Source organism: Pygocentrus nattereri, chromosome 15, assembly GCF_015220715.1.
Source record: "Pygocentrus nattereri isolate fPygNat1 chromosome 15, fPygNat1.pri, whole genome shotgun sequence".
Classification (NCBI taxonomy): Eukaryota; Metazoa; Chordata; class Actinopteri; order Characiformes; family Serrasalmidae; genus Pygocentrus; species Pygocentrus nattereri.
Window position 1 is genome coordinate 21,277,408 of NC_051225.1, and position 27,282 is coordinate 21,304,689.

A 27,282-nucleotide genomic window follows, 5' to 3' on the forward strand; every position below is an offset into this window, starting at 1 on the left:
TATTTACTAACAATGACTACCACAAGCTCTCTCAATTCTATGTATTTATAACTGATTAATTGTGTATTGCTGATGATGAGGATACCCAGATTCTAATAAATTACAGATTAAATAGCATCTGAGTGCTCCTTCACACAATGGCAACACAAAGATTAACAGTGAATGTCGTTAACTGCTGTTGTAGGATTTGTGGAGCTGAAACTTAGTCAGGAAGCCTAAGTGTGCTTTGTTAGACTGACCCTAAATTGAGGACTGCTTATTGTCAAATTATATGCTAAAATGAATGGCATAATGTTAACACCAGAAAAAACAACATACTTTTATCTAAGTGTTTTCTCTTATCTTCTCTTTTTCTTTTCTATATTTTGGCTCCATATATGTACATTCTTTCTTGAGACATGATTAACCTGTAGCTTTTTTCCCCTCACTCAAACATCTTCAGCAACATAATTGTACAGTAAAAACTCTGAAATTGTTAGGGGTCTGCTTTATGGTTGCGGGGCCCTAAGCATCTGCATATCCTACCTTTTATGTAGCGCCAGCACTGATTTTTAAAATTTGCACATGCACAATAGTAATGGGATCGATATTTGCAGATAATTCCTTTAAAAATAATGTTCAGATTTGGCCAGTATTTCAATCTAATGTTTCATTGTTGTCGGAACAAAACATGTATTTCAAAAATGAGAAATTTACAGGAGAAGGAAAAAACACACACATGTAAGTCAGTGGAACCAGAAGTCTTTCCAAGTCATTCTGGACCATTTTTTTTGGTCTGTTCATCATGCAGTTTAAACACAATATGGGATAAGAGGTTTTGTTCTAACAGCAGCGATTTGATTGTGCATTTATTATACTCTGGTTGAGCAAAACATTCAGATGGTGCTGGACTAATGAGCTAAAATGTCTGCATTACACTCATTTTACAGCATTTGCAAGCAATATACAAATAAATGTCTATCCTACAGTAAAAAGGTGACTGTAATGAACATTGTGAACTTTTTTTTTTTAAGCAGAAAGAAATCATTTACTGTCGTAGTAATAAATGTAGTAATAAATTGCAGCATATCACACTATGCATTATTGCAAAAGTTATCATATCCTTTAAATATTGTGATATCATCAGACCTTTAGTGGTAGTTTTCACCCCTATTTGTCAGTCTGAAACATAAACATGTATGCTGTGTGGTTTGTGTGGTGTAGCAGTAGCCGTGGACTTCTCTGGTGGAGTGTTATGGCAGTGATAATGTGCTTAATTACTGCTTAACTCATGTGGACACAGAGGGAAATGTGCAGGCCATCTCTCTGCTAGTCCTCTGCCTGTCAGTGAGGGGCATTAATGCCTCCTCCTCCGCCACATTTATCAACGCTTTGTACCATTAATGCCTTTTTTTCCCCTCAGTCTCCCCTCATTTTTGGGTCTAGTAACTACACCCGCACACACAAATGCTCCGATTCCCTGATGCACTCAAACGCAGTGGGTTATCTTTTTTCTTTTTTTTTAATGATTCTCATGCACCTAAAGGCATCAATTAAGGTATTATTTATCACCGGTGGTTCAGGTCCAATTCACCCGCTTACAGAATTAGCTCTGATTCTCCCCAACCTTGTCAGCTTGTGTCATCCCCCCTTTTTCCCCACCCAAATGTAGATAAACGAGTGTGCAGAGAGTCCAGAGAGAGAGAAAATGAGAGGTCCAGCAGGAGAGCCCTGATCATTAAGCTAGATTTAGTCATCAAGTGCTGCTGTTACATCATTCTACATTGGTTTGCTTTACTGCTTTATTTCTGACTGTAGTTTTGCTGTTTTTTTACAGACTTCATCAAACTACAGGTCTATAATTCTGTTACTATTATCCAGATTTATTTCTCAACAATACTTTATTACTCAGACTCATATGAATTATGCCGTTGCTACTATAAATTATTCAGTAACTACATAGAAACTAATATGTTGCGAATTTAAATTTGAAGTGTGGACCAACATATGAATCCTTTGCAGTTTAACGGAGCATCTTCCAGTGTCTGTCTGCCACATCTGCAACAAATTGTTTATCACAAACTGTAATTTATCAGAAGGACAGAAACTCATACACTCTTGATACACGCTTAAAGTAGAGCTGAAGCACCTGTCCACTGACATCTATTCTGTCCTTTGAGTCAATGAGTTTTCTCTTCTATGTACAGGGAAATTGCTGTCCATGCTACAGATACAGCACACAGAAAGGAGATTAAGTAAAGCTGGCTTATTCCTTTAAGAGGTTAAGGGGCAGATCTTCCTATGTTTTACAGTGTTACAAACTCCATGATGTACTAAAAAGGCCCAATGGTGCTTTAGCACCATAAGACCAAAGGAGTGGTCACTGCCTTTTTGCATATCTTTTTTGCATATGCATTTATAATAGTTTTTCAAAGCACAGAATAGATTGTAACCATAAAGCACCTACTCCAGTTTTCTCAGGTAGATAATGAACATTGAATGTGTGCTGTTTAACTCCTGAGTTTGTCTTAATTTTGGCGCTAACATTGCTGCCTTTTTTTGTTTTTCAAATGCTTTTATTTTTGATTAAATAATTTTTTAAAATGTAAACGCCTGCCATGCATGCCATGTCTTTCTTAATTTAATGGAGGGCATGAAAAACAAATCAAATAGTTTTAGAAGAACAATGTTGTTTTAAACTGCTTTTTCATCATTTTTATATTTTTGATTAATATATTTTACAACACTGTCAAAGAGTAGATTTTGCTTAAATAATGATCAGATTTTTTGTTTTTCCAACTGATTGTTAAGACTGTTTGTAGTTAGCACCTCTCTTAGTAAATCTGCTTGTAAGACAGTGTATGACTTCATTTGTTTTTGATTAAATAATAAAATGAAAAAAATAGTCTTTAAGATAATGAAAAGTATTGGATTCATAATGCACACTTTCCTGCTTTACTGTGGTATTGGATCTGTCCCACTAGTGCAAGTAACCATGTTTTGGCATTTCCCACTGATGAAATAATCAGTTTAGTATCAGCGGCCATCATTGCATCCCCTTTCACACCTTTAGACATGCTAATGGGAAAGTAGCATTAGACTCGTTCCAGGCTGTGGCACAGTAGCATCCTGCTGAGCTGAAAACTGTACCGCTATTCTCCACGCTGATTTCATTGTCTCCACTCGTTCACCATGTACTGCTCCTTGCTTTATGACCACGAACCAGGGGAAGACAGATTGCATAATTGCTCCTAATACGTCTATATATATATAACATTATGGGGTGTGTGTGGTGGGAGGGAGTGCATTATGCTGCTGTTTGGAATGGGACGTGCTCCGTTGAAAACCTGTCTGCGCACCGGCTCGTTAGAGTGATCAAGCGTCCTTGTCGACTGTCACATTCTGTCGAGTCGCCTGCCAAAATTTTTAGAGGCGAAGAGGGGAGAGGAGAGCGTGTGCATGAAGGAGATGAAAAGAAAAAGCCATTTTTTCCCCACAGCAGCCTCTGCGTAAAAGCGAAATGAGCAAATGATCTTTCTGAGTTCAGAAATCTGCATTGTGCTCGGGTTCTGTTTGGAGAGAGAAATGAGTGTCTCTTGCTGTCGACTGGCTGGCGCCGGACGTGAGCAAATTTCTATGAGCTGAGCAGAGAGGCCCAGGCGCTGATAAAAGGCTAGAGTGACATCCATAATACCAAAGCACTCTGGTGGTGGGGAGTGCCATCTCTACACTCTTACAAAGACCCAGGGAGACAGATAGCATGCATGGAGGGATGGATGGACAGATGGATAGATGGCTGGATAGGTGTTTGTTACTGAGATTGATGGGTGAATAGGTCAGTACAGAAGAAGCTGGAATAGTTTCAGATCTTAAAAGAAGAGTTTGGTGAGAAGTCAGATTTATACCATTTTCCCAAATATAACTAGTTGGTTGAGACATGTTAGATGTATGAAATTTGCTTCATTAATTTTGTTCTGGAGCTAATCTGAAATAGGTTTGATTATGTGGTTTTTGACACTGTGGGACATACTGTTATCAATTTAATAAACAAATGGACAGAATTCAAGCTGATGTGAAGTTATTGTAAATGTCAGAGACCACCCTTCGTTTATTTCATTTCCTTTCGAAACAGCCATTAAATATGAATTATTCATTTTCAGAAATTTCTGAGGATTGGGTAATGCAAAGAATGCAAAGACAATTTGCAAGTCAAACAAAGACACTGCCGGTGTTCTCAGAACAGTGGACTGACAATCCCAGAGCCCAGACCTCACCATCACTGAATGTGTTTCGGGTTAATTGAGTTGTGTGAAACAAAAAATACCTAATTTGAAGATGTGGGTGTGGCATGCACCCGCCCGCAATCCCCCCCCACCTCCCCTGTTCCCCGACGATGATGGCCGCGAGAGCTGGCAGGAAGGCAGGGCCCGAACACCCAGTGGAGACAAACCCCGGCGAGGACGCCAGGGAGACAGCCGTGAGTGTCCAGCAGCTGGCAGCTCGGCCGCCTGGGTCAAATGTGAGGTGTAGTGAAGTGGGCTCGCTGCGTAACCAGGAGCGGGGCCTGGATGGCGGAGCTCGAGACTCACTCCTTGTTCTGGTGCCTCTCGTGGCTGGCACCAGCGTCCTCGTCCTCCTCCTCCTCCTCCTGCCGTCACTCTTGTGACTCACGTCCGTCGGGGGAGTTAGGGCTTTGCCTTCCCTGGCATCCTCGTTGAGGTTAATTATCGGCTCTTGCGGCCGTCATCGTTGGGGCCCGGGGGGTGGGCGCATGCCACAGTGGGAAAATCTGCAGATTTCTTTGATTTGTTTGAAAAACTGAAAGGAAGTTTTTCAGATGTGAAGTAAAGTTTGGACTGATGAGTAAATTTATCATTGGGGCTGTTTGGATCTTGAGAAGCAGAAAATGCAGCCACCTTCTAAGACTGAATCTTTTCATTTAGATTTTTTTAATTTAGATTTTAAGTCTCACGAAAGGACGGAAGCTGCAAGGCAGACGGTGGACACAACTAAATTGCGATGATAAGTCTGATGATATAAAAGTTGTTAAGCCTTGTAATTTTCTTTAAATATGTGTTTTCTGTTTCTCCTGAAAAATTGATAACTTGTGCTTAATGGCCATTTTGACTGTAAGATTTCTGTTAAATGAATTGTGGCTTCCAATTGTTGCACAATACTGTATTTTTGTCACTGTTAATAGGTAACATGCCATGTCGTGCAATACCAGAAACCACATAAGCAAAATGAGACAACATAACCTATGTGAGATTACTTAATAGCTTGGTTTGGGGAAGTGTGTAAAGATTAAAACACAAAACTGGCGTACATTATTTGGGTTAAGTGAGAAAATAGTGTAAATTAGATTTACTTCCAAAAATGGAAACCAAGACATCCAACAAAATAGGCTCACTTAGAATATCAAGCAGAAGTTTCAGCTGTATGACCAAGGCCAGCTAGTGGAAAATAAACTTGAGTCATCAAACAAAATGCAGCTAAATGTTTAAACAGGGAGCCAGACAAAAGGAATCCAAGTGAAATAAAGGGGGATGAGAGGGAGGGAAATTGTGAAAAATAAATAAAGAAAGGGTGAGAGAGGGAGAGACTAATGAGTGTGGCCTGAAGCATGGGGCAGGGAGTGCCACACAGTGACAAACGAGTGTGCAGTCACACACAGTGGTAATGAGAGCAGAGTGGAATACAAACTTACAGCTCCATACCGAGCCTTCATCTCCACACAGCGCTTACCATCCACAAATACAGCTCCCAATATAGCTCGCATAACCTTCAGCTCAGAGCCACCCATACAGCTCACAGTTTGCTCTGCAACTCCCGTCTGCCTGCTACTGCAGCCGAAATGCACTCATTCAGAAATGAACAGAATTTTCATCCAAAGCTGATGGCTCGTTTGTCCAACTAGGGGAGGTTTGAGTTTGTGTTAAGTGCAAGTTGTAGGTTAGGTCACTGTAAGTGTTCAGCAGTGGACATTTACCATAACAGCCCACTCTAATCCACAGAAAATTAGTTTTCATAGACCCTTGCAGACCCATAGGGCAGAATTGCAGCAGACCTATAAAATTCTCTGGCTCTACATTGAATTCATGCTGTAGCAAGAGATTGTAACTGGTGACTGTGTTTCAATATCAGTCAGTGGTGAGTTTATTTTGTTGCTGTGTTGTTTGCAAACATATCCTGCAGACACCACCACTCGACACCCCCACCCATGTCACTTACTTTGATCCCAAACAGTAGCTACACATTGACACCCTCATCCATGTTTTCTTTACCTGTCTCTGTCAGCTCCTTCTATGTTTAGTTTCCCAACTCAATTAATTTCTATCCCTTTATTATTTATTTAAATTCAGTTCAGTGAGCATTACTGGCATGAACATTTAGTTATAATACTGCCAGTACATTATTGAAAGAATGTTTAGAGATTTCAGTTACAAGAAAAAATGTCATTTTAAATCTTGCAAGAAGAAGTATTATAAGAATGGCAGTTTAAAAGAATGCATAAAGATGTTAACAAACAAAGCAATACATTTCTTATAGGTCTTTTATGTCATTGGAGGATCACTCACTGTCTTTATTTCTTAATAGGACAGGCAGCTTGTATATATAAAAAAATATCTTAAATTTTATGTATTTTTACAGATGCGCTTTAGTTTTTCACTTGTTGTCTGAAAGTGCAATTCTTCTTTGACATCTTTGTTCTTGCACTGCTGGCACAGTCTCTGCTCTTTTGTTAAGTCATGATTTTTATATCGGCCTGTTTCTATGGCCAGACTGTGTTCATTGACACTATATTTTGTCTTTCTCTCTCTCTCTCTCTCTCTCTCTCTCTCTCTCTCTCTTCTCTCTCTCTCTCTTTCTCTCCCCCATCCTCCAGTCCCTGACTCTTTCAGAGCTTCTACTACGAAATTTTGGTGCTCTCAGAGTGTCTATCGAAGATTCAGACATATTTAAAAAAATATACTGGTTTTAATGTTGAGCAAGAAAAGTCCTTGTGTTATCACAAGCCCAGTCACCATATACTGTGTCTTATATACTGTGCTTGTATGTCGCAGTTTGAATGGCAAACGTGAGAGCATTTGTCAGTTGAGATTTCTGTGGATAGCATGCAGATGTGTTTATTGACTGTGATATCTATATAAGCATGCATTACCGCTTGTAAATGATCAAGTAAGGTTAAAATGGCTGAATTTGAGTGTAATTGTTAGTCATTTGAACATGGACACACAAACTCTGGCCGCCATATTTATCACTAGATTTAAACATAGCTTTAGCTATAAATGACAAAAAGGTGAAGTTTATTTGCATTCAAGTTCTTGGTGTGCAGGGCAGAAGATTAGGCTAACTAAAATTGAACTTGAACAACTCTGTCTTTCATTAAGTGGTGGTAGTCTAGGCAGTCTCTTCTCCATATATATGACAGCAAAAGTACAATTCGCCATCAAAATTAATTAATTTATTTACTTTATTCATAGTACTGTGTAAAAGTCTAAGGACTCTAATTGTTTAAAATTTTGTCTTAGCACTTATGGTGTTTTTACTTAAAATAACACCATATATCAGTAGAATTTATGCAAACCAACATAAATGTAGTAAAATAACAAATATAGTAGTTTGATACAGTTGATAGCAAGTTTGAAGAACCAAGTCTGGTTCTAGATATCCAGCCATCAAATGTATTTGTTAAATTCCATCAGCAGCACACTTGATTTTAGCCAAATGATGTTTTGCTTAGCCAGATAATAATAACTTATAATAATAACTTCAAGTAATGCTGATATGCCATGAGAAGAGATCTGGAAAGGATTAAACACATTGGCTTATGTAAAATCACTTTTCTCAGGTTAAAACTTTTGCACAGTACCATGTATGCCTGTTGTATGCATAATGGTGTTTACCAGCTAGTGGACACCCTAGTGTCTTTCTCCATCCTTCTCAGACCCTCTAAACCCCACCAACCCCACACCCCTCCCCCCATATAGAGATTGTTCAGGTGAGCATCTTTTAAGACACTCATCCATCACTCTCTCTCATCCTCTACACCACTGGCAGGTGGTGGAGCAGTTCGATGTCAGGCCATTTTTTCCACCACGCTGATAAAACACAGTGTCATGAGTGAGCGGTCCCACCACGGAGTCGCCGCTGATCTGATGATAGAGCTTCATGCTCCGGAAAGAGGCAGAGAAAAGACAGAAAAAAATACAAAAACAAAAAAAAAAATTTGAACACTGTGTCCCCTCATCCGGTAGATTGGTTGCATTAATATGGATTTTTTTTTTGTCTTTCAACCTCTCTCCCCATCCTCTCTATCTATCTGTCTACAATCTCCATCTTCATTTCTCTCTTTAAAAGTTTAAAAACGCACTCTAGCTCAGAGACTGTAATTCTTAAGAGATGTCACTTTGTGTCCTCTCTTGCCCGTCGGAGAGACGAGAGAGGACACAAATCGAGAGGAGATCAGGCAGAGGGAGGGGTAAGAGAGAGAGAGAGGGAAAAAGAAGTTTTGTCATACGCCTCTGAGTTGGAGTCAATCAGGCAGGTCTTTTAGATAATGGTGCGTGTGGTGGAGTGGACTGCAGGAGACGTTATATCCAGAAGGCTTTTGCTTATTAGCCCCACGAGCACGAGCACAGATGAGGAGGAAACGGATTTACCCCTGTGAAGAAGAAGAGTGGAGGAAAGTGACAAGGGCCAGGAGGTCGGGATACGTATCCATTGCAGCAATGGACAGAAAAGAACAGAAATCAGCCCATTGCCAGTCCACTCCTGTGTATTCATGGGGGCTTTGAGGAGGAGGTTCCTGCACAAAAGCGTGTTGTGGAACGATTGCACAAGGATATGTTTCTGTTTAATTATATTAGTGTTGTAGAGCAGTTGTCATTTGCATGTCCGGTTGATTGACACCTCCTCTCCTCCTTCAGCCCTTCTCTCATTAATCTAATGACTGCTCGGCTCTGCACCAGCCTTTTTTTTTCAAAGGCTCCTAACAGGGATACATTTTTTCACTCTTTTTTTTTTCTTTCACACTAGGGAGCAAATTGTGGCAAACTCCTTGGACCAGTAACTGACTATCATTAATTGGTTTTTGATTAACATGGAGAATCGAATATCAATCGTTTACTCTGATTATGATTATGATTGGATAAACCATGTTTGAAGCCATTGTAAAATATAGGGCTGTATTTTTATTGCTACCATGATGAGTTTTCACAATAAACACATAATTCTGCAGTGACAGAACCGATTAAACACCTTCAAATATGAAGAAGTGATATAATTAGATTGGTGGGAACGTAGCCTAGCAAGTGTTCCCCTGTGCTTAAACCCTGCTCTCTCATGTGGACAGCAAGTAACTTAACCATTTAGCTAAATAGGAAAGAACGACAGCATCCACACTTCAAAAATGACACTATCCTGAAAGAATAGCCTGGTGAAAGGTTTCAAACATGATGACTTTTCTCAGACTGTGTTGTGTGTAAAATGCAAAGATTGCAAGCAGTAACAGCTACTGGTCACAACAAATCTGCATCATCACAAGGAGATTTTTAAGCAATTGTAGGCCATAAAAACATACATATATACTCGTGTTTGTAGCCTGACTGCAATGTCACAGAAAAAGCTGTTCATGTAATCCTGGCTTTTTTTAAACTGAAGCATCTCATGGATTTCCCTCACATTTTGCAAGCTATAAATTAATAGTACCCATAATAGCAGTCATATACCTTTTGATGCTGCATATGAGCATAAATTGACCAACACCATTGTGTAAAAAAAAAAAAACCCTATTGATGTTTCCGCCTCTGTGATGTACAGAACTCTTCGCCTGGAAAGTGAAAACTGGGGATTAATGTGGTTGAGAAACACTGATATCGCAGGAGGAGCTGGATTTCACTACAAACTGGCAGTTAATTTGAAATTGTAAAGAGAGTGACGTGACACCTGGATCCAACATTCTAAACATCATTTGTCAAACTCTCATTTGCTTTTCCACGCTCCACTGTTTAAGCAGTGTACATGCACGATTCTTTGCCTTTTTTCCTTCCAGCTCTCTGCTTGGCTGCTGTTTGAATCACTCATTGGATGCATCTCTGACCTTCTCACACTACAGGACTCAAGAACGTTGTGATTCAGAAATATAAAATGCACTGTGGGCTACAGCTTGATGTTATGAAGTAAAGCAAAAAAAGTCCCAAGCATCGTATCACATGTGGTTAAAAGTGTTGCAGCATCAGGTTCAATTAATCTTTGTTGCTATTTGCTAGATTAATCAGGAAATAGTTTTGTTCCAGCTAGTCCACAAAGCACTTCACAGCCCACCTTTTTTGCAGAACTGTATTATTAATGTAATGTAGGCTGCTTTCACACTGTTTAGAATGTGACAAAACGGTCAGCAGGTGAAGTTTTGGCTCATGTATTAATATTGTGTTTTTGAGTGTTAAAGTGGAACCAGCAACAATTTTTTTTACAAAGGATTAGAATCTCCAGAACCAACTCAGACTGCGCTACAAACATCCAAGTTATATGTTGAAGTGCTGTAGTTTCAACTGCTGAATGAAGTCACAGCTGTCCAGACTACTTTCCCTCTTCCAAAATGTTTAGTAGCCTACTCAAGCGTCACAGTTTGCTTGTTTTGAGAGGAGCACGGGATGCCTTATTTGCATTGAAAGGCATTTTTCTGCCTCGTCATGTGTGGAGCTGCATCTCAAAAATCAGCTCAGACTGAGTTATGAAGATACATGAAGGTACAAGTCTTAGCTCAAAGTCTTCTTGGCTCCTGAATGAGATGAACAAACTGCCCGTTCTGCTTTCATCTTTCCAAAGCTGAAAGCACCCTGTCACTCTGCCCATTTCACAAAAAGCAAAGTATTCAAAGATAATCTAATCATGTTTTTCTGCAACCTGAACAAAACGTCACCTCCAGTGTGTATAGTTTTCATGTGAATAAATTGTGTCTGAACATTCTGCTATTTTTTATTCATGTACATTCAGTGTTTAATGACCTTTATGGTGAAAAAAACTTAATGCTCATCATCAAATTAATCTGTGCCGTCAGAACGAACTATAACATCGTATGTGTACATCACATTATGCAAATACATACTGTGCACGTTACATTAGAAGGCAGCCTCACCACTTGCACCAGTAAGTCAATGTGTTGTTTTCCAAAAGATGCAAACAAGAATGAATAGTTTCACAAGAACTCACTCATTTCTCTTTATACTACCCCCATTCTTTCTCTTTCTTTTCTCTCTCGCTCTCTCTCTGTCTCCCTCCTGCAGAAAACACGAGGGTACCTCTGCAAAGGTCACGGTCCCGGCAGAATATCAATTTCAGCTCAACACGAGCCCCCACTGCCAGGGAGGCTCATTACGAGAAAGAGGCCCATCCATCTGCAGCACGAAGAGCAGCCCCGGCCCACCGGCCGGACAGGGAACGAGAGAGGGAGCGGGAGCGTGCCAGAGATCAGGAGAGCGAGAAAGAACAGACCCCGCCAGGGCGCTCGGCTAACGGGGACGCAGACGTGGAGGCTCTGCTTGCTCGACTCCGTGCCCTGTGACCTCACCTCCTCTCCTGACCTTTGTGTACAGTTACCATGGAAACGGCCAGACCAAGCCCAATTAAGCTGGCCATCCCTCGCACTAATGAATGCCGTCAAGTAGCTCGCACACAAACACAAAAGTCTTAACAATTAACCTTTCCTTTCACACGTCCCTGCCCTTTTCCTCTCGACAACTTGCGAGGGAGGAGAGTCATTGTCCTGTGGCACTTACCAAAAGCTTTTAGAGCTCCATTCAGTTCAGACGTCTTTGTTTAAATGAGAGGGACTTTGATGGTTGAGGGCGACCCCTCAGCCACACTTTCTGAGTTTAATAAAAAACAGAAAGGCATTTACATTGAAATTCGAGTTTAAAGATATTAAAATCTAAAGGTAAAAGTGCGAAGTGGTACAGAGTTGTCAGAATGACAAAAGTAGCTAGACTACATGTTGGTCTTTAAGGCTACAGGGCCTTTGTCTTAAATACATATGTGCACTTTCAATATATTCTTTATTCCATGCAGACTCATAAAACTATAATATTTATGGCTTTTTATTTTCTAACTAGAACTGTTTTAGCTTTTAAAATGGCTTAGCCTCACATACAGTTAAAATATATGACCAAACTAATAATGAATAATAAGGGCTGAGAGGTGTCACTTGGTATTTCTGCATATTAAATCTAATTAATCATTTTTGTCAGCTTGTCAAATTAAATCAGCCTGTGTTGCTTTTGCAACCAAAGTCTGCTATTTTTGTTGATTTCTCATAAGTAGATGCTTAAGCCAGCATAGCCATCCATTACTGCTTGTTCCACGCTATGTAAGACCTTCAGAAAATGATTTTTAAACAATGCATGCCCAAAGTAACAGCAGTAAGCTTGGTTAACGTTTGAAATTGATCAAACAGTAACCTGAGTTTAGACAAACTGTAGCTTTATAATGCTCAAAAGTATTTTTGGGACACCTCTATCATCATTTGGTTTTTTATAATTATTTAATTAGTTAATTCTGATGGATACTGTTCTTTACCGTTCTCATTTCAGCTATAACCTTCAGTCAATCCTTGGGGTTCAACTGCACAATAACAGATTAGCATATTTTCACATAACCAGGCATTTTACTTCAAAACAAATGTAGTGACACTAATTGAAATGCACATGATCTAATCTGAGATCTCCAGCGTTACTCCTGGAAAGCTGCCATACAGCACAGCAAACCTGGTTTTATTAATATTCTGAAAGATATTGCTTAGAAAACTATCTGAATATAAAAATATCTGAATCTGTCAAAATAATATTGTATCTTTGTTACAAAATGTGTGAAAGATTCACTTTACTGTCATCCATAAGAAGTGGTATGCAACAAAACAATGGCCTGAGAAAAATACTAAATATAACCTACGTAAAGGAAAGTGACACCAGTCTTGAAGTATTGACCTTACTTGAGCTTATTGGGATTGTTTTGGGTTTCAGTCAATAAACCTGGTTATTATTGCTGGCTGTTCTAACTTCTCTGATGGATACAAAAGAATGAATGATAACATTAACTTGGAAAGTAATACCTAAACAAGACGTAAATTGTGTCCCAGGACTACTTTTGAGCACTGTAACGCACCTTTAACAGTTTTAATTTCTTTAAATCTACACTCTTTAAATCAGTGTTCATTGCCCTTTACTAACCACAGAAAGGCTTTGCTTACATCACCATGACAGGTTAATGAAGGTATGAATTTCATCGCCCAGCCCTAATGTCAGCACCACATTCTAGGTGGGTTTGTTATTGTCAGTATACTATGATATCCTGCCCTATGTTTGTAAATGCGTATGTAACCAAAAGAATGGTTTTGTATGTATGTGTATATGCTAACACAGGTGAATCTATATATTCTTGCTCCTTTTGTACTCCTAAAGAGAAAAGTAGACAAAAATGTAGTGGTAGAAGATGTAGTGATTGTTTCACCAGCAGAGCATCAACTATGCAATATACAATATACCTACTGTTTCCCGTTCTAGTGCTGTTATTTGAAAATGTCTCTCAAGAAAACGTCTTATACCTTTTGTACATTTTCTGTGTGAACAGACATCAAATTACCCGAGCAATTCAGTGTATGTTTCTTTTCAGTGTTCTTTCTTTTTTGTTGTTGTTTTTTTTCCTTGTATTTCCTTCTAAGATAGTAGAGCATATTGTGTAGCCTGGAACTTTTTATCTCTCTTAATCTTTGCTGTTCCTGTATGCGCCGTCTTCTCTTTTGTTCTGTGTGAGTCTTGGAATTTAATTGACTAGTATTTGCCGTTCTTGTCAACATGATGTCTTTCCTTCTCTTGTCATCATCTCATCTACTTCTGGTCTGATTAGCATCTTGCTACATTCAACAGTTTGGCTTTGAATTCTGCATGGTGTCAAGAGGCAGATCACTGATGGAATTATGTTGGGATTTTTTGGCTTTTTTGCAACAGAAATCTCAACGTTTTTCATGCTTTTAGGTACCACATCATATACTGAGTAGCTTGGGTTAAAGAATGTGATTCTTGTTAAGGATTTGTAGTATCATTTGCAATAAAGAAGCAGTAAAGTGTCTCGGCTGTGGGTTTTAGTTTAGAACACTGAAATCAGTGCTCATGTTTTTTTCACTCAATCCTCTCTTTCAGCTACCCTCATTACAAGGGAGAACACAGTCGTTCGTCAGGATCCCCCGTTCATTCAGAAAACTCATTTTATGCACCAGCAGCTGTGTGTGTGTGTGTGTGTGTGTGTGTGTGTGTGTGCGCGCGCGCGCGCGTGTGTGTGTGTGTGTGTGTGTGTGTGTGTGCGTGCGTGTTTGGGGTGGGATGTTGGGGTGAGAAAAGAACGAAGGAGAGGTGAAGCACCTGGAGTGATGAAAGAGTCTGCTACCCACAGTCAAACTGTTTATTGTATTATAAATAATAATTACTACCGTTTCCAAAGGTGCACATTCCAATTTAATTAATCTGGGGGAAATCGAAGTGGTGGGCTGTTGGCTCCAGAGGAAACCCCTCCCCCAGCACACTCCCCAAACTCCTTGATGCTAGTGGGGCTCAGAAGTAATTTACGCTGTGCATATTTGTATTTGCCTGTGTAGGCAGTGTAAAATGAAGCAGTGATTACTGATATAGCCCCTTCCACAGCTTAACCTGGACTTCTGGACGTGGAGCAGCTGTAAAACACTGCTGTTAAGATGTTTCTCTTTTTTTATATATATATCTATAGCTTTCTGCGTCATCCCTCCATTTGTTATCCTGCGCTTAATTTCTTCTTTTCATATTTTTAAAGCTGGAGTTGGTAAGAGGCCCACTCTTAGGCACTGATTGCGGAAACAGGCTCCATGCCGAGCTAATTTGGCCCATTTTTGCAGTGGATGATGGAACCAAACTGCAGGAGACCTTGTTTTTCAAAATGTCACTCACAAAATCTGCCAGCTAAATGTCACACTCCTGTAAAGTGGTATTTGTGTTTAACCAAACACAGACAGGTTATGCATATCTACAGAATAGAGCTGAAGCATTAGTACATAAGTGGTTACGGTCAAGTCAGGAATGATTCTGCATGTCCTGAACGATGTGTTGGTTAGCCGATCAAATCAGCCAATATTAAAGTTTCATTGATTTATCAGTATTGGCAAAACTGGTACATTTTTAGCCTTTATTTAACCTGTTTAGGGCTGATATTGCTTGTTTCGTATTAAAAATGATTGTATGATGATTGTAGAGCAGACGGGAGCACTGTACACACCTTAAACAGGCATTCTGTGTGTTATGTGTTGTGTCGAGCTGTGTTCTGTAGCACAGTATTACATACCTTAGCCTCATTGGTTTACACAATATATGATTTTATATTATTTACATGTTTCACTTCATTGCTGTTCTCTCACTACAGTGCTCTATGCATTTCACATAAAAATATGTCCTACAACCTTTGGGAATCCTTGTGATGTCAGCCAATCTTGCTTGCATTGCCATGGAGTTCTAGGCTAATAAATACAATCAAACTAGTAATAGTGTCACTGTGACTTAAGTTGTCAGTTCAGTTCTATCTTGATTCAGCCAGAAATGGGTACCAGAGATGTGGTCTTCCACTTCCAAACAGAAATATGATGTCTACATAACCAGGTAGCCGCCTTCTTAAATACATCATATATCTTGTTGCTCTCCACATGTGAAGTCATTTCTGTTGTTTGAGTAATCTATCCATTGTCTTCCTGGCAGTAACTCCGCCTGTGTAGCGCAACAAAACAGACAACCCCACAAAAATTCACACACATGCAACAAAATTTTAAAACTCCCACCTTCACAATAGATCATCAGAAGGCATTTCCCTAGTAACAGAAAATCTCACTGTAGAGACCACAACATCAGTGTAGGACGCAAATAGTGAAGTAGTGATGGTTAAATTGAACATTTTGGTCGTTGTGTCTCTAAGATGTGCTGATAATAATAATGCTTGGCATGTCCTTTACGCTGTAGATTTGGGAGTAAGGTTGCTCATTGGTTCACTGACACTGATATGCTCAAGTGTTTAGAAATCTGAAATTGAGATTTTCCATCTTCCAATAAAGTAATCTGGTGGGTACCACAAAATTACTGAGTACTGAATGCACAAAGCCCAATGACAGTTTGTTTTGAGTGGTCCTTTTGTTTTTGTTTTTGGTCCTTTGGTTTTGGGTTGAGGTTAAGGTTAGTATTAAGTTTTGGGTTGAGGCTGAGGTTAAGGTTAGGATTAGGTTTTGGGTTGAGGTTAGGATTAGGTTTTGGGTTGAGGTTAAGGTTAGGATTATGCTTTGGGTTGAGGTTAAGGTTAGGATTATGTTTTGGGTTGAGGTTAGGATTAGGTTTTGGGTTGAGGTTAAAGTTCAGATTAGGTTTTAGGTTGAGGCTAAGGTTAGGATTAGGTTTTGTGTTGAGTTTAAGGTTCAAATTAGGTTTTAGGTTGAGGCTAAGGTTAGGATTAGGTTTTGGGTTGAGGTTAAGGTTAGGATTAGGTTTTAGGTTGAGGCTAAATTTAGGATTAGGTTTTGGGTTGAGGTTAAGGTTAGGATTATGTTTTGGGTTGAGGTTAGGATTAGGTTTTGGGTTGAGGTTAAAGTTCAGATTAGGTTTTAGGTTGAGGCTAAGGTTAGGATTAGGTTTTGTGTTGAGTTTAAGGTTCAAATTAGGTTTTAGGTTGAGGCTAAGGTTAGGATTAGGTTTTGGGTTGAGGTTAAGGTTAGGATTAGGTTTTAGGTTGAGGCTAAATTTAGGATTAGGTTTTGGGTTGAGGTTAAGGTTAGGATTAGGTTTTGTGTTGAGTTTAAGGTTCAAATTAGGTTTTAGGTTGAGGCTAAGGTTAGGATTAGGTTTTGGGTTGAGGTTAAGGTTAGGATTAGGTTTTAGGTTTAGGCTAAGTTTAGGATTAGGTTTTGGGTTGAGGTTAGGATTAGGTTTTGGGTTGAAGTTAGGATTAGGTTTTAGGTTGAGGCTATGGTTAGGATTAGGTTTTGGGTTGAGGTTAAGGTTAGGATTAGGTTTTGGGCTGAGGTTAAGGTTAGGATTAGGTTTTGGGTTGAAGTTAGGATTAAGTTTTGGGTTGAGGTTAAGGTTCAGATTAGGTTTTAGGTTGAGGTTAAGGTTAGGATTAAGTTTTGGGTTGAGGTTAACGTTCAAATTAGGTTTTAGATTGAGGCTCAGGTTAGGAACTACAAACTACACAGAGACAGGCAAAGACACAGGAGACCAAAAACCGAAACAAACTACACAGGGACAGGCAAAGACACAGGAGACCAAAAACCGAGACAAACTACACAGGGACAGGCAAAAACACAGGAGCAAGAGAACATGAAACCATGGGCACAGACTCAGGAGCAGAGGCAGAAACGGGCACAGAGGCAGAACAAGAAACAGGAACAGACACAGACGGAGACACACCAGACACAGGAACAGACGAAACAGAACGAGGACAAAAAACGGAGGGAGGACGAGGAGGCACAACACAAAACGACGCCGACCGAGAGACAACCGGAGACACAGAACGAGGAAAACAAGAACGAACAACAGACCATGCAAAAGACTGAGGAACAATCACCAAGACAGACACAGGAATGGAAACGGGAACAGAAACAGGAACAGAAACAAAAGGAGACACAGGAACGGGAACCGAGACAGACACAACAGTAGAGAACAGGACAAAACCAGGGACCGAACAGGGCAGAAACAAAGGAACAGAAACAGACAAAGGGGGTACAGAAGGACCACAGGGAACCGAGACAGGAGGAACGGAAGGCCCAGTGGCAACAGACACAGGCGAGGGCGGGACGGGCGGGAGCAAAGGGGATGTAATGTCGACGGAGGCAGACGGGCCTGCTGCGACGTCCACGGAGGCAGACGGGCCTGCTGCGACGTCCACGGAGGGAGGCGCGGCGACTGGCTGGGGACCTCTGCTCCAACCTGGAGGAACACACAGACACTGGACACACTCGGCCGTTCCCAAAGCTCACTCGAGCGATAGGCAGCTCGCAGTGATGCTTGCGAACGAGCCAAGTCCCACAAAATCAGAGTCATCTGAATGCTCCTTCCGTCTGACCCCGTCTTGCACTGCAGGTCGCTCCTCCCTGCAGTGGCGCTCAAGACGGGCAGACCCAAGGCGCTTACCTGAGCTCTCGTCGCCCGGACACAAGGCGGGAAGGTCCTCCGCTTTCTTGCGGGACCGACGAGACGCTCGTGTTCCCTCAGCGCCAGGGGATTTGCTGTCTCCGGCTTGGTGGCGTTGGGACACGGCGAACTCGGGCTGCTTTGAAACAGCCGGAGTTTCGTCCCAACGGAACAACCACATGCCGGAGTCTCGCTTACCTGCTGCGTCCTGTGGTGGCCAGTCTTTCTGTAAGGGGGAGCGAGGAGGCGGACGCACACGCTGAGATAAGCGAGATTTATTATGGGCAAATCCAGGGTCATGGTCATAACAGTCCAGGGTCAAAGAGCCGACACGTACAGATTTAGGGTATGACATGACAAGAACCAACACAAACAAAGACCAGGTACAAGGATACAATGATACAAAGACTGGCAAACGCAAGGGGCAAACACAGGGCTTAAATACACGTAACAATGAGGGACAGGTGAAAACAATCGGGGCGGAGTTACAAAACCAAAACACGAGCACATGGACAGGACTGGGAGGGGCCAATCGTGACAAATGTTAGGATTAGGTTTTGGGTTGAGGTTAAGGTTCAGATTAGGTTTTAGGTTGAGGCTAAGGTTAGGATTAGGTCTTGGGTTGAGGTTAAGGTTAGGATTAGGTTTTGGGTTAAGGTTAGCATTAGGTTTTGTGTAGAGGTTAGATTTTGGGTAAGGTTAGATTTTTGTGTAATGGACATAACAGTAACATCACTAACAATACTCCTTACTGTGTGTAATGTATCAACAATACATCTTCAAGGTATTTACTTCAGTGTACTCAGATGCTTTACTACTGCTACTTCACTGTGTTGTTGATGTGCTGAACTGATATTCTTTAGTAAAGGAACCTTCCAAATGAGATGTTACATCCCTGAAATGATGTATAGTGGATCCTGTAGCTCTTTACAGGGACAGGTAATAAGTGGGTAATGATATGCTAACATTATGGTATAAAGTCATACGTTAATTTATAGGCCTTTACCAAATAACAAGCTAGCAATTGTGACGGTAACGAGCAAATAATAAAAAAATTTAATCTGTATCTGAGGTAATATTGCTAATAATTAAAAACTGTATAAGGAGTTAAAAGATTCAGAGTGATATGTTGATCAAGCAGGTTTTATGCTGTAAGAGCTGGATACCTTATCTCAATTAATGTAAAGAAAAAAAAAAGGACTCATTATTTTCCCATTTTATTACCAACTAGTTACCACTAAAATGACTAATTTATTACTTATTAGAAATTATAAAATTAAAAAATTATGTGACTTTTAGGTTAGAATAACTTCTCATTTTTGCCATTTTATTATCAATTTGTTACTATCATTACTTATTTAATAACAGTAACATTTCTTCTCATTATACCACTTTATTACCAACTTGTTACTGTTACAGTTACCAAGTTATTATTTAGTTTTAGGTTACTGCAACTTGTTACCATGCTGTTGTAATATTACTATATCATTACCCACTTATTAGCAATCTCCAACGTGCTGCTGTGGATTCAGTAGCACATAGAATGTCTGTATTATAGCTACATATATACGTTCTGTACTACTACTGTGGATTCAGTAGTATAAAGAGTCTGTCTGTTTTTCTGTAGCTGTAATACTTCAGGTAGCTTCTGCTAAGTAAGCTGCCCTGTTTCTAATCCTACACTGTGTCTGCATCTGTGTGGGTGTTTTTGTGTGTCAGTCCCTGGTCTGTGTGTAGCATTCAGCTTTCTAGGGAATGCAGCAGGCATCTCATCATGTGCTGTTCACTGTGCATATCCTCTGCAGCTCATTTTCCTCTTTCTGAACAGAGCTCAGAATGTGGGCTGAGGCATCATGTTCCCCGCTGCAGGCCGTCCTCTGTTTCAGCACCATGGACAGGGACAATAATGAAGAAAAGCCTCCACTTCTCCCATTAGAGCAATGTGCTTACTGTAATCAACTCCTGCTTTACTGCTCTCCCACCGCCACAACAGCGAGACTGGGGGAGAGAGAGATATGCTGTCAGCCCACTTACTCTCTTTGCTTGCCATCATTTTGTCTCTCCGTTGTAGATTAACTCTCGTTGTAGAAATGGCTTTAAACCCAGTGACTTTTATTTCATTATTTATTTATTTACTTTCCCGCACAAAGAGCAAGACGGATAGAAAGGAAAGCCCCACCCACCGTTAGGTGCAGCGTGAACATCAGCAAACAGACTCTGGCTCTGCCACATCCTCTAGCCGAAGAAGAACTTGTCTTTTCTAGTTAATTCCTACTGACAGTCGGCCTTGTAGAAGAATGGAGTGAGACATGGGGAGGGGGGCTATGAAATGGCCAAGAGAGGTCTACTATTTCAGTGCCTCTCCTCCAGACATAAACACAGCAGCCTGCACAAAGAGTCCAAACAAGCAGTGGACGAGCACTGTGTCCTGCTTTTGGCCTGAGAGCAAGACATGGTGAGATAGAGGGCAACTGCAGAGGTTAAAGGTTGCCCATAAGCTTTTGTGTGTGTGTTTTTCTTTCTTCCTTCTATTGTACAGTAGCGCAGAAATGAAACTGTGTGTATTTTTTTTGCTTATTCTCCTGACGTTTCTGCACAGCTATTTAAAGAGTGTAAGAAAGCTCGGTCAGCACTGTTGTTTCATGTCCATTGACCTAAATTCAGTGGTCTATTTAATGTTAGAGTGCTGTAATTTTAATGCCCTGATTTGCTGAAATTGAATAACAGATGTGTGTGATTGTTTTTAAATGGTCAGCTGGACGCTTTGGGAGTTTTTATTTGTCTGCATTTGTTTATAATTTTTTTGTAGGTTTCTCTCTTTCTTTTTCTTTGTTTCTGCCCATCTCGACAGTTGGATGTGAATTTACCGGACAGACGGGCCTTCAGTAACAAAGGGAAGGTCTGGCGATTCTGCTACATTAGCTCTCCACACGAACACAGCCTGTCGAACATCAGAGTAGAGAGAGTGATATGGCCAGCGAGATGAAGAGAACGATGGGCATCTGTTGATTCTGGACAGGCCTTGATGCGTCTCGAGCTGGCATTGCTGTAACACTCCTCGACGAGGCAACAGGGGAGAGGAGCAAAACAAAAGAAGGCGGACAACAAAGGAAGGTTAGGAAAGAGAGAAAAAAGTGGTGAGTAAACACCTCTTTTCCCAAAACTTAATTCCTTCTTTTTTCTTTATCTAACAGTTGTGCGGTAAGTATGTTTGTGTAGTAAAGAGGAACGGAGCATATTGTCTAACAGATTGCAGTCTGTTTGCTTTAATTGGAGATGGAGGGAAGAGACAGTTTGGACAAGTGATGTTGATTCTGGGTCAGGCTGTGTTCAACTGTAATTACTGAAATGTATTTTTCCTTTGGCCTTGTACTGCGCTATGGCCAAGATATTGGACAAATATATTGATCTCGCTTGGGGTCAGGATATGAGGTCATGCTAGCCGTTACAAGCCCAGCAAAGAATTGAGGTGCAATACATTTGCAGACAAGGAAAGACTAGAGTCAAGGCTCAAGTTATATCATAATTTACATTATAGCTATTTTGTATGTGTACTGTGTATACAGTTATCAGATCCATTATATCAGAACAATGTCAACAAACAAAAGCTGAGTCTTCTTCAGTCTTTTGTTTTCATCTTCTTTCTGTCCTCCTGTTGTGTTTGATTGAGCTTCACAGAGCACCAGTCTTGTCTTGGAGTGTCGTTAAAGCCTCTGGGATCTGGCTGGCACGCTCGCCTGTTAGATTCAGTAAGGGAAAGATGTGTGAACAGCATGTCCTACCTGCCAATCTCTCCCTCTACCACCCTGCCACACTAACACGCTTCGCCTTCGCTAAGTGACATGGCTCTCTGTTGAAGGCCTGAGTATGTGATAATTACACTGGGATACAGTCAGGAATGTGCTTTTTCTTCCTGAGATACTCTAGCATTAGGAAGCACTGATGGACTGGGAATTACTCAACAAAAGTAAGCACCTGTGTTCTCCTGGATGGACTGAGACTTCTTCAAGGATGTGCAAGTGGAGCCCCTCCCTCCCCTTCATTTGCTTTTCCCTTTCTTGCTGTCTCTATGTCTTGATTGAGTAATGTCCTTCGAATGCACACATCCATGAAAACACCGGGCGCTTTCTAATAAAACATCAAGTCAAGGCGGGTGGGATAGTTTTGGTCTACTTTTCTTTCTGAAGAAGCCTGTTGACGGATATGGTCTGCAGGGAGTTTCTCCTTTTAAGAGCCAGAAGGCTTGGCAGCTCCTGTGGTGGGTATCTCTAGCTCTGCTGCACTCGCAGACTTCCTGTGTTTAAGTGCTTGTCTGATCCCCTTCCTCTCTCTGCGGGTTTTGTTTTTCTCCGCCTGCGCCTGTTGCTCTCCTCAAATCTCAAAAAAACCCCAGCACCCTCAAAATGCGTTTCCTGCCTCCTCGATTGATCACCACTCTGACCTTCGCTGTTGATCCCCTTCTGACTCCCTTTCCTGGCCTTATTTTACACCACTTTTTTGGATCGCTTTCTCCGCCATTGGAAGCACAAGCCCATTCTCTTGTTCTCTGGCTCGGGCTCAAGTCCTTTACCAAATCCTCTGACGTGTGCCTGCTTGACAAATAACTTCTTGGAGCCCCGCAGGACTTCTAAAGGTCCTTTCACCTTGAAACTGCCGCTTATGGCAGCTTCTCACCTCCTTCCACTTGCTGTACACAGGAGAGTTTCAGATTGTGCAGTCTCTGACTTCAAGCCAGTGCTAGACACTGAGTCACCCATACTTGGCCTGGCTGTGTCTGATTTGGGATTATCGTACTCCACTCTGACTCTTACTCCTCCTTTATTTCTATCTCAAGGACAGGCCATAAAAGAGAAGGTGGCCTCAATCACTGATGGAGGGCACAGTGGGCTGCAGAACAAAAGGTATAGTGCTTTTGGGGTCTCCTCGGCCCTGACCTGGATAGTGGAGGCCTGGATCATCAACCGATTTAGAAAAGTGATAGTAGCATTTTAATACGCATTATCCAATCACATTAAAATACCTTTACTATTGAAACAAAATTCTTTAAAAACAGTCATTGGTATGGACTGAGTCAATGGCCGTCAACACAGCTTAAGTAAGGGGATAGTGGACATCCTGTCAATGACATACAGAGAGGTAATCAAGCTGACCCCCAGGATGGATTCTGGGTCACCCTGTCTGCTCAGTGCTTCTCAAGCCCACTGTGGCATGACCAGGGCGTCAGGCGTTCAAACGGACCCACTTGCAAGGTCATGACAACATGCAGGGCAGGCAAAGCTCCAAGCAGATGTGATGAAACGAGGGCATCGTAGTGACCCACGGCACAAAGCGCCCTCACCACCTCGCCTGATGTGACCCGAATGGACAAGGAGAACTCACTAACAAGAGCTAACCATCCTCTGCTTTAATTACAGTCCTGCTGAATCTACAACAAAGCTGTCGTGATTGCTAGCTCCATTTCAACATTGTGGTGTTTGCAATTTAGAGTGTTGATAATTTTAAACCTTTTTGAAGGTACAAAAGGGATTCCAGAAGATACTAAACGGCCATTCACTTCATCTGGGCTCTCTAGAGGAAAACTCCACTGTTTATGATGAAGATCACGGTAATGTTGTTGTGGAAAGCTTTTTTCTGTTTTTCTCTACTGTCGGAGGGGCCAATAATTCAAACACTGTGTTTGGAGCGTGGCGGCGAGGAATGTTAATGTGAAGTGGCAGCCTTTGATCTCCGTGGCAGTGATGACAGCGATGGGGTGCACAGAATGTTCCGGAGGGTCTTCAGGGATTCATTATCCTGTTTGTGAGCCGTTTTAATGAGGAGGGAGGACCCTGCCCTCACAAACAGTCAAAACAGCAAACCGTTTATGTGGCATGCAAGCGCACACACAAACATCAACGAACAGCTGTGATTGTTCGATTACTAATTACTGTTTAAGACCCATCAAAATAATTTCCTGTACAGAGTCAAATGAATTTCACTGAAAGCTGTAATTGTCTTACATGTTTTGGGGTTCCAGGAATATGCAACCTGCTGGTTTTTAAAGCAAATCTTGCCAATAACACATTTTCTTAGTTAGGATCAAACCATGGGAACATGCAAATACTGCACAGGCCATATTTGAGGGCTGTGCTAATTATGAATCAGTAGCAGAAGCTTTGTTGTTTCACCATCAGCCAAAAATGGTTAATTAGTGCTTTCAGCTTTGTTTTTGTTTTTTTTTTGATTGGTCAGAGAGTTAATTGCCATTGGCGATTGGGTTTTTTATAGCCAAAATGTGGAAATTTTCAAGGAGGAGGTCATCCTAGAACATTGGTCAAAAAATAAAACATAATAAATAGGAGTGATAAATGGTAGCAATAAAAGCAATTGTACACACTTAATAGGTATAAAGCTTTGAATATTAGGATTTAATTTCTGTCAATATTCCCATATTTTGTCTCACAATGGACTGTTCTACAATTTGTTAGTCTATTAACTCTATGTTTCCAGGTTTACAGTTGTCCATGCCAAATTGGGCTGGTTTGGAAATGCAGTCACAGGAAATTTCCAGCAAAGTGTGTTTTTTATCATTAATAAATGTTGAATAGTTGAGAAATTTAAGGCATCAAATACAGGTACATGAGCATGAGCTACAAGAGAAGGAGTGGATGTTGATGTCACTTCAATTGTTTACTTTTACATGTCTCATCAAACAAGAAGTGGTAGTGCAAAGAACTGAGTCAGTTGGCAAATGCAAGGATTGGTGTAGTATGATCCCTCTCTCCAACAGTAGCATTTGAACAAGTTGTAATGTTATCATTGTTGGAACAAAATTTTGTATCCCCATTTTTGTTTTTGTTATTTTTTGGGGGTGGGGGGTGGGGGTTGGACACAATTGAAAATACTATTTGTCCTTAAAATTGTTAAATTGTTCATTTAAAGTCCTTCATAAATTGGCCAGTAGAAATGATCCAAAATTACACTATACGGTCGAAAAGGACCCCCCCGACCCCCCCCACCCCACAAAAAAGCATTTGTGAGGTCAGGCACTGATGTTGGACGACAAGGCCTGGGTCATGAACAAGGTCAGGGCTCTGTGCAGGCCAGTGGAGGTCCTCCACAACAAACTTGTGAACTGTCTTTATGGACTTTGCTTTATGCACAGGGGTGCAGTCATGCTGGACCTGTTCAGTAAGAACAGGTTACTGCTGACCAGCTCCAGCACAAAAGGGCCTTCCCCAGACTGTTGCCTCACAGTTGGAGATAAATTTGTTTAAAATGTCTTTGTATGCAGTATCATTAACATTACTCATCACTAAGGAGGCTAGCCCACACCCTAAAACAGCTCCAGACCATTATTCCTCCTCCAACAAACTTTTGACACTATGTATTCTGGTAGGTAGTGTTCTCCCGGCATCCACCTAATCCAGATTCGTCCATTAGACAACCATATAAATGAAGTGTTTCCACTGCCCCAGAGTCCAGTGGCAGTGTGCTTTTTATGCTTTCCATGTTTATATTGTCAACAGGCAGGTTTTAGGTGGAGCTCTCTATGTAGATAAATAAATATTACAAGTTAAACCAAACGATGCCACTGGCCAGACTGTTGCAGTAGATAACACATTGCCCTTGACCCACTAATAGACTTTCTGCTTTCCCATAAACAAGATATGAGAGAGGGAAATTCTAGCATATGCAGCATAAAGGGACATATTTCACATACATTCATGCATATGCGCATCATTATGGACTATAGCTCTTATATTACATAAAGCTGGCATTCGTGTATAATACCCCCCCCCCACACCTCTCTCTCAGCGACAGCGAGGGACACAGCAGTGTAACCCTACCCCCTTTAGGTGAATGGAGGTCTATGTGTGTCAGGCTGCCCATGGGAAAGGCATAAAGGACACCTGAGCCTTTGAGTGCTGGCTGTCCTGGTGCATTTTAGCCCCAAACGACTCTGCTTTACCTTATATGAGGAAACAGAATCTCTGTTTACTCTCCTGTTGGGATTTGTTCTTCCTACAACGCTCCCCTCCTCCTGCTTTTACAGCACAACAATGTATTACTGCTTGTTATGGGCTACTATAGATCGCTGGCCATGTTTAGCCAGCAGTGGCTTATCCTAAATCATTTATCACCACAGAACCGCAAAACACCGGGACACTTTGCAAACGGGAGAAGGAAATGAAAAAACTGGGGATAGTTATCTGTGTGTTGTAATCGCAAAGGGTCTTCAGACATCTTGATGAAGATGTACCCTCGCTGTTTTGCCACTTGAAGTTGTGTAACATGTAAAACCTCAACAAGCTGGCGTACAAACGAGAGTCAGGTAGGCCTCCTCATTAACTCAGTGTTGAGAAGACAGGCTCGCTGGGGCTTCTCGCCGAGTGCTGGCAGGGGAACAGAGAGGTAGATCAGAGCAAAAGCCCTAAAGTTACCACCATTCTCCAGCATTTCATGCACACCCTCCACCTCTATGCATGGGAATAATGCATGCTTTGACAAAAAAAACTGCTAAATCAAATGACTCCACCACCTACTCAACTTGCCCCCAAAGTTTATAGATACACATTTAATATTTAACAGACGTAATTTTGCCAAGAGCCTTGGATTAGTGAAATATGCATCGGGAGTGCAAGGAAGAAGAAAGAGGCAGGGGGAGGGGAGATGAAAAAAAGAAAATGAAATAAATAAAAATGAAGACTGATACCAAAAAGATGCATTCCAGACATCTTGACTAGCAAATCTGTGGGTGCAGCGAATGAGTTGCTATGGATGGAGCTTAATTAAGGGAGAATTAAGATGGAGAGAGAGCAGTGGGTGACTAGTTTTAAAAAAAAGTAACTCGAGCTGATACCTGATCTCATTTGCAAACCCTCCATGTTGTTTCCAAATCCCTCCCCGTTTTGTTTATTTATTTATTTATTTAATTATTTTTGGACACTGTGTAAAACAGGAGATGAATAAATAAACTAGCTTCATTAATATGTATAGCCATGCCCGCCTCCTGTAGTACTGGGTTTGTGAACAGTGCTGTGTAACAAATAAGACTCCGTTTCCAGCAAGTGCACTTAAATGCATTATCAGCAATCCAGCATGTTCGACTTGTCTGAAATATGACTTGTGCGCA

At 41.1% G+C, this 27,282-nt stretch overlaps 1 protein-coding gene across 4 annotated transcripts in view; it reads left to right on the plus strand.

The window, feature by feature from the left end:
* diaph3 (diaphanous-related formin 3) overlaps positions 1-14,103 on the plus strand; it is a 468,447-nt gene extending 454,344 nt beyond the window's left edge. For all 4 annotated transcript variants that reach the window (XM_017699480.2, XM_017699484.2, XM_017699482.2 and 1 more), the window contains one exon: positions 11,268-14,103. In XM_017699480.2, coding sequence (XP_017554969.1) covers positions 11,268-11,545 — 278 coding nt within the window. In that variant the 3' untranslated portion in view covers positions 11,546-14,103. The remainder of the gene's footprint in view (positions 1-11,267) is intronic.
* The last annotated feature ends 13,179 nt before the right edge of the window (positions 14,104-27,282 follow it).